Here is a 7,321-nt window from a genome sequence, read left to right as displayed (position 1 = left end):
GTTGGAAGGGACCTTAAAGCTCACCCAGTTCCAGCCCCCTGCCATGGGCAGGGACACCTTCCACTGGAGCAGGTTGCTCCAAGCCCTGTCCAACCTGGCCTTGAACACTGCCAGGGATGGGGCAGCCGCAGCTTCTCTGGGCACCCTGTGCCAGCACCCTCACAGGGAAGAACTTCTTCCTTATATCTAATCTCAGTCTCCCCTCTTTCCATTCAAAGCCATTCCGCCTTGTCCTGTCCCTATGTAACCTTGTAAAATGTCCCTCTCTAGATTTCCTGTAGTCTGCTTTAGGCACTGGGAGCTGCCCTAAGGTCTCCTTGGAGTCTTCTCTTCTCCAGGCTGAACAAGCCCAACTCTCATCAGCCTCTTAGGAGAGGTGCTCCAGCACTCTGAGCATCTTCATGGCCTCCTCTGGACTTGCTGAATCAGGTCCAAGTCCCTGTTGTGTTGGCGGCCCTAGAGCTGGACACAGGACTGCAGCTGAGGTCTCACAAAAGTGGAAGAATCACCTCTCTCAACCTGCAGGTCATGGTCCTTTTGATGCAGCCCAGGGAACGGTTGGCTTTCTGGGCTGCAACCTCCCATTTCCAGCCATGTTGAGCTTCCCCCACATCCCAGGTGATGTGCTGAGCAGCACTGGATGCTTTGCAATGAGAGGATGAGCCCTGCTGCGGGAGCCCACTGCGCACGCACAGATCCATGCTCCGCTACTTGTAAAAACAAACAGCGAACAGTTTGCAAAACAAACACAGTGAGCAGATTGAGAGAAAACATTCCTGCATCTGCCAACCACCACCGAGCACTTACCAACAAACCCACGTGCTTTCAGAGGCTCTGCAGAGCCTAGCCGTACGCCAGTAGCTCATCAGCATCTGTACCTGCAATCTGACAGCAAATGTAGATTCAATGGGTACCACCCCACCAGAACGGACTTGGATGCTGACAAACAGATAATGTGTTATTCGGAAAGGCGATTTAGCCCAAGCTTACAACAAAGATGTGCAGATTCCAGCAAATATTAGCCCTGAATAGGAGCCACAGTTGAACAACGCACTGGAGGCTCCCACCTCTGCTCCAGAGAGCTTTCCTTGCACATTACTCTCACACCCTCTTCCTCCAGCAGTTATTTTACCTTGTAAGTTTTAGGTTTGCCTAGAGATGGAAGTCACACAGATCCAAAGGAAAACAGGATGGGAAAGGACTGTGAGCAGTCATTTTCCCCACCTTATAGCAAGCTGAAATGTAGCTATTGCTCCTATCTCCATTTGTGGAAGAGCTACTACCGTCTCCCCACACATCCGCTCAGCCATTCCCTATCGTTATTTTGGCATTAGAAGAAACTATCACTCCTAGGTGCAATTTAAGCCCAGTCTGCCATGATTCCAAGCTCAGTTCTTCCGGTGCGTCCTCACAAGTGCAATTCCTCAGCCTGAAGTACAGCACCTCATGTGCTGGGTGCTCCTGTAAAGCACAAGATTATCTCGAGTCTCACCAAATATATCACCAGCGGTGAACCTTAGCCTGAAGCCTGCTTTCCTACCACCAGCAGGAGAAGCTTGCCAGGTCCCTTATCTGAAACACTGCTCACTAGCTGGCAGGACTGAATCTGTGCAGTTGTTTAACCCTATCTAAATTTAGTGCCTTGCTGGAAAGGATCTTGTCTTGCCCCTCCATCTCCTCCCTGTCGCAACCATTTCTACATGATGCCAAGACTATTTTGAATTCGAATGCTATCTTATCTTCCACATCTGTCCAGCTTCCTGTTGACTGCAAATTTAACATGTGTACTACTTTGTTACCCAGCTTGCTAATAAAAGCGAAAGATAAAGGGACCTAGAACAACTCCCACAACCCCATGCAGCAAGCTCTTCCATTCTGACACTGGGTGCAAGGTGGAAGGAAACCACTCCCAGAGCAGAGCTGCTTACAGCCTAGCTCAGCCCGCTTCCAAATACAATCCAATCTCTGAAACCATGCTTTCCCTTTCTGCAAGCCACTTTCTCTATCTGCCCAACAGCCACCACAGATTTTATCCTACGATCAAGTGCAACAAAAGTGCCAAATTCACCATCTGTGAATTTCTTTTGGGAGTAGGAATGAGAGCTTGGGGAGGGGATGCAAAGCTAAAGCCTGCTCCATCTGAAGTAAGTTTTAACCTGTAACTCCTTTCACTCCTGGCTCTCACGAGGGATCACGTTAGCATCTGTAGGCAAAGCGCACAGATTCTTTCAGTGCATTTCTTCCTTTGCCAGTGTTACCGCACAGCTGCTCAACCACTTATTTTCCTGTCACCCACTAATAAGAGTCTAAACTAGATAATTACTAGTTCCTACTCCCATGAAACTTGTTCTTCAGCATCTAAAACCACTCCCTTCCATTTGTTTCCATGAAAGGGCCATTTAGAGTTTGAACAGCTGGCTCACCAGGAGACCCAGTCCTGTGTTACCATAAGCAAATGTACTTGGGCCTTCACTTGGGAAACCTTTTCCCACCCTGAGCATCTGGGTAGGAATGTGGCTTTGTGTTGACTGACACCAGCACACCTACAAAAGGTAAGTGGAGAACCTTACTTCTGAGGCTAGGTAAGTCAGTTCGCTGAGATCACAGCCAGACTCCATTTCTGAGGCAGAATAAGTGTTATGGCCTTCTACTCTTGCCTTTTGCTCTATTGCTGTCTTCATAATAGCTTTAGATCTTGTTAATTTGTTTTCCTTGATAAAGCACATATTACCTTCTTCTATTCATACCCTCTGAGGTATTCTCTTCTTCTAGGAGCTTGTCTCCCTTGGAAGAGGAAGAGTAAAACGCATTGCCACATTAGCTTTCTCATTCCATGCCATTATACTTAACTAGAGTGCTTCCAAAGAGGTGAATTAGCTTTTAAGTGATCCCAGTTGTACCACTGGCCTTGGCTACAATCCTGCATTAAAGCTGATTCAATTTTACTTACCTCTATTGCTCAATTAAGAAGAGTACACAAAGAGAAACCTAGCTCTGCAACTAGTAATTGCAGTCCAGGGGGGAGCTGCATTCTTCTATCACCCCCAGTGACTGATCACTGTACTAACAGCATGTTTCCCACATATCCATGAGGAGAAAAAGCTGTACATCACTTGCTACTTCTTGAAGCAGTAGCAGCAAGAACAGGGATCCTCAGCTGCATAAGATTATTCCAAATAGCTTTGTGGATGTGTATGCCACCGTCCATATGCTTTGTGCTACACCAGAGCAAATACCTGTGGGGTGAGATGCACACTGCTAACAGGAGCTTCTGAAGGAACCAGTCTTTGCTCCAAGAGCAACTGCTTTATTGGTAATCTAGGAAAAGGGGAATGATTTTTGTCAGTTATGAGCAGCTTCACTTTCTCTCCCACAATATATATACGAACATACCAAGACCCCAACAAATGTGGGCAGTGGTCCAGCACTATATATATCTCAGTATCGCTATCATAGACCATTGCTACTTGTAGTTGTACATGAAATAGGAGTCACAAAAGCAAGAGAAAAGTTTAGAGTTCCTTATTTGCTACCAAAACTTACAATTTTTGGTACAGGTACTGAGTGACACAAGCTGGGTCAGTAATTAAAAGCCAATTCTCTTTACGATCAAAGGCTGACCCAAATCACAAGGTTGGAGCCTCTGTCATACCTTGCTTAGTCTTTGTCATATGCCCCATATTTATGTCTTATTTTAATCACATTCCATTAGCTGACTTAAAATAAGTTGCTGTGTTTTGGTTTTATGGCACAAGTTACAGTTGGAGTTTGCTCCTTTAAGCAGGCTAACACAATATACTGGAATGGCATAATCTAAGGTTCCCCATTTCTATCCAATTTAAAACCATTTCAAGATTAATTTTCCCCTTGTTCAGGAAAATCCTTATTGTGGCTGAACTAACAAAGTGTGTTGCAATAGCCTGCAATGAACGCAGTATTACATCCGAGATGACTGCAGTGCATGTAATCACTGAGACTCATGGGACCCAGCCTGAGTTATACCCCAGCTCTCCAGAGTAACCTGATGTCACTTTCTTTTTAGATGACCAGAAATCTGCTCTCCCCCTCCACCCAATTCCACACAAATACCACAGTAGAGAATCTGCCACAGATTACACATCTTCCACTAGTAAAATTCATACTCAGACACAAGTGCAAAGCAAAATGTCATTTTATTTAATTCAAGGACTATTTTCCTTCTAGTATTGCTGAAGGGATCACCTCCTGGGGAATTGATCATTACAAAGTCCCTGTCTAAAAGTTCAAGTGCTCTTGTTGTACATTCTTTTGAACCACAGAAAACAAAGACCAAGTAGGTGGGCAGCTACTTGCAGTTTTATCCCACCTAAATTAGCATTGCTTCAGGCTAGAAAACAATTCAAGTAGTAAAATAATGGAAAATGTTAACCTTTAAGGTCACTACCATATTTTGATCAAAAAGTCCTGAATGTATGAAAAGAACATTTGTACATGTTATGAAGGTTGTTTTTTTCAACCAGACACTGTTGAAAGATGGCAGTTAGGTATTTTGGACCAGTTGTCAACCAGATATTAAAGAGTTCTATCTGAAGGTTTATTACCAATTTCATTATGCAATTCACTGTTCACATTAAGCTCTTTAACAAAAGCAACATATACCCGCACCAGAATCACTGTAGACAGATTTAGTTTTATAGAATGCCCTTCTGAAAATTCGTTTCAAAATAGAGATGCTTTTTTCTCCAGAACTGTAAAAGCCATAAAAATGCAAAATATCTGTTAGGAAATTTTTAATCAAAATTATTCCTTAATGTTCAAAATAACATTTAACCTCCTACTTTTTCCTTTTTTTGTTGTCATCCACATATTGATCAACAGACTAAACAGGTAACAATGGTTCACGTTTTTCCCCCACCTGAAACACTTCTTCTAACACAGGCCCAAGATAGGCAATACAGAGATTCAGGGACATGGATTATGCATGGCAAAGGTAATCCTCTATCATTTTAATTTAGAACAACTCTGATTCTAGCACACAACTTCCGAGTCTCAGTTGTTTTCAATCTGCTCTAGGTCCAAGTCTCCACAGTCTAGAGGAAAGATGCCTTCTTCGGTGCTCTCACAATCACTTGTGTCTTCATCGCTTTCACATACTACAGCTGCTTTCTTATAATCCCTTGTTTTGAAGCTACCTTGGCATGACCCGTGATGCCTTACTTCATCCAGCTGTTCTTTCATCGGGCTGGAACCAGGGGTGATGATGTTCATAAGATCATTTGAGTCACATGGGGATGACACAATCGTCTTCATTTGTGTGTCATCATCATCATCTTCATAGTCAAGGGAGCAAAGACTTTTGGAATTTTTTAAAGTCTGCAATTAAAAAAAGATACATGAATGTATTAACCATGAGGAGAGCAAATTCCTTTAATTCTTGAGTGGACTGCGAGTATGTACTCAAAAATCAGAATGCCACAAGTTTAAAGTAATCCTGGAAATATGAGGGGCATGAAGAAACGTACTTACTACACAATCTGGTTTTGCACAGGTATTTTGCCTGTGGAGCTTCCCCACTAGTGAGAAAAAACTACCGGTCCCCTTTTTTAGGCAGAAGAATCCAAAACCCCAGCTTTAGTCAACTGAATGAGGAATTACAGACGCCCAGTTTGATGTTATTAGCTTTCTGGCAAACCCAGAGCACAGCATTTGGTAACATCAGCATTTAGGTCAGACAGCTGCACTGCAACCCAGTCAACAATTAGTTCCCCAAAGTTCCCAAGCATGCAGACAATGAGCCCTGAGGCATCACCTCAGCCAGAGTCCGCAAGGCAACAGCACATTTGGGTAACCTCAAACAGGGGAAAACCAAGCTTCTTAGAAAGCATTGTGCTCCAGAATCAGCTTAGTTTGTCTTATATTTGGTTACTGTTTGAACCAGAGCTCAGGAATTTGAGCAATCTTGTTTAAATGAAAAGTATATTGAGAACAGAGGGGAACTCACCTTTATTTAGACAAAGTAAAAATAAAAGAAAGCCTCAGTAAAAATGCTACCTCTGTCCCTCAGATAAAGGGATAAATTGTCTAAACTCCTCACATAACTAAGGGATCCTTGACTAGAATTCAGAAGCAGCATTAAAGAAGAAACAGATCTACACAGAGAGCAGAACTTAGATTTTAACAAGTGAGAAACTTCTAAGTTCTGCCTTACACAGTGACAGAAGGGTGAAATGGTCAGGGCTCCTCTCAGAGGTAGTAAAAGCCAGGAGAATAAAGCTCTGCTAGCTTGCATCATCTTACTGGTTAAGTGACTCCAGTTTCTCCTACACATGGCAATCATTTCATTACAAGTAGATCCGCAGGGAGCAAGACCAACTTTCACACCCATTTTCAGCTTCCTCTCCCCATTTGTCACTTCTTAAGTATTTTATATTTGTTGATATATTCAGATGAAATAGGAACATTGCAACACTCCCAGTGTGCTATATTCCAGATGCTCTTCTAAAGCACTGGATAATCTTTCAGCAACGCACATCAGCAGCCACGCGAGCAGCTTACCAGTATCTTTGGGTGCTTTTTAAACAAAACTTTACAGATTTAGAAGAACTCCCAATCAGTAAGCCTTGCCTGTACATAACTGGGTAAGAGAATGAGGAAACCCCACTGAGGTGATCTGCCTGACCCTTGAAGATCAATGTTATATATGGATCATTTTACAAACAAGCCCACTGCCACTCTGCAAGCTCATACAGTTCCTTGGGCATTCCTACATCAAATCTACATACAAAGTTTACTTGTGGAAAAGTCTGGGCAAAGGCAAAAAGCAGCAGCACTTGGGTTTTAGAGTTTAGTCACAGCACAAACAGACTGACTGAACAGCAGTTCTGGTATGGGATGGTGCTTCACCATCACCGGTGTCTCAGTATTCTCCCAGCCCATACCACAGTAAAACTCTTCACTACTGATCAGAAGTTAAGTTATGCCTGTACTGCACACACTTCTTACCGTGCTCAAGCAACTTTCCTATCTTGTAATAGATGGTCATAGCTTTCAGGCTAGAAGGATCTATAAGGGGCAATTTACTTTGCTTGGACAGACACAAGGTCTAATTTAGGAGCTGATTTATGCAACTCCAAGACCTACATCCAAAGATCAACTTTCAGAAACAATAAAACTGTTGACCATAGTTCCATCAGAAGGAATTCACCAAAGCCTTTGTTAGCACATCCAATTTTGCACTTGAGTAGCATAAACAAAAGAAGGGTAACACTGCATGATAAAAAGCTTTATATTTCCAAATTTCACTTTCCTATGAGAACAGTACTGGTATAAAATATATTTGTTT

At 43.0% G+C, this 7,321-nt stretch overlaps 1 protein-coding gene across 3 annotated transcripts in view; it reads right to left on the bottom strand.

Moving 5' to 3' along the window:
- Window positions 1–4,153: 4,153 nt before the first annotated feature.
- The window catches only part of FAM53A (family with sequence similarity 53 member A), a 71,347-nt gene continuing 68,179 nt past the window's right edge, over window positions 4,154–7,321 (bottom strand). For all 3 annotated transcript variants that reach the window (XM_065661035.1, XM_065661042.1, XM_065661048.1), the window contains exon 5: window positions 4,154–5,352. In XM_065661035.1, the coding sequence (XP_065517107.1) occupies window positions 5,029–5,352 (324 nt within the window). In that variant the 3' untranslated portion in view covers window positions 4,154–5,028. The remainder of the gene's footprint in view (window positions 5,353–7,321) is intronic.

The sequence above is a fragment of the Lathamus discolor genome, chromosome 1 (assembly GCF_037157495.1).
Source record: "Lathamus discolor isolate bLatDis1 chromosome 1, bLatDis1.hap1, whole genome shotgun sequence".
Lineage (NCBI taxonomy): Eukaryota > Metazoa > Chordata > Aves > Psittaciformes > Psittacidae > Lathamus > Lathamus discolor.
The sequence above is the reverse complement of the archived record's forward strand: the minus strand, read 5'-3'. Positions and strand labels throughout refer to the sequence as shown.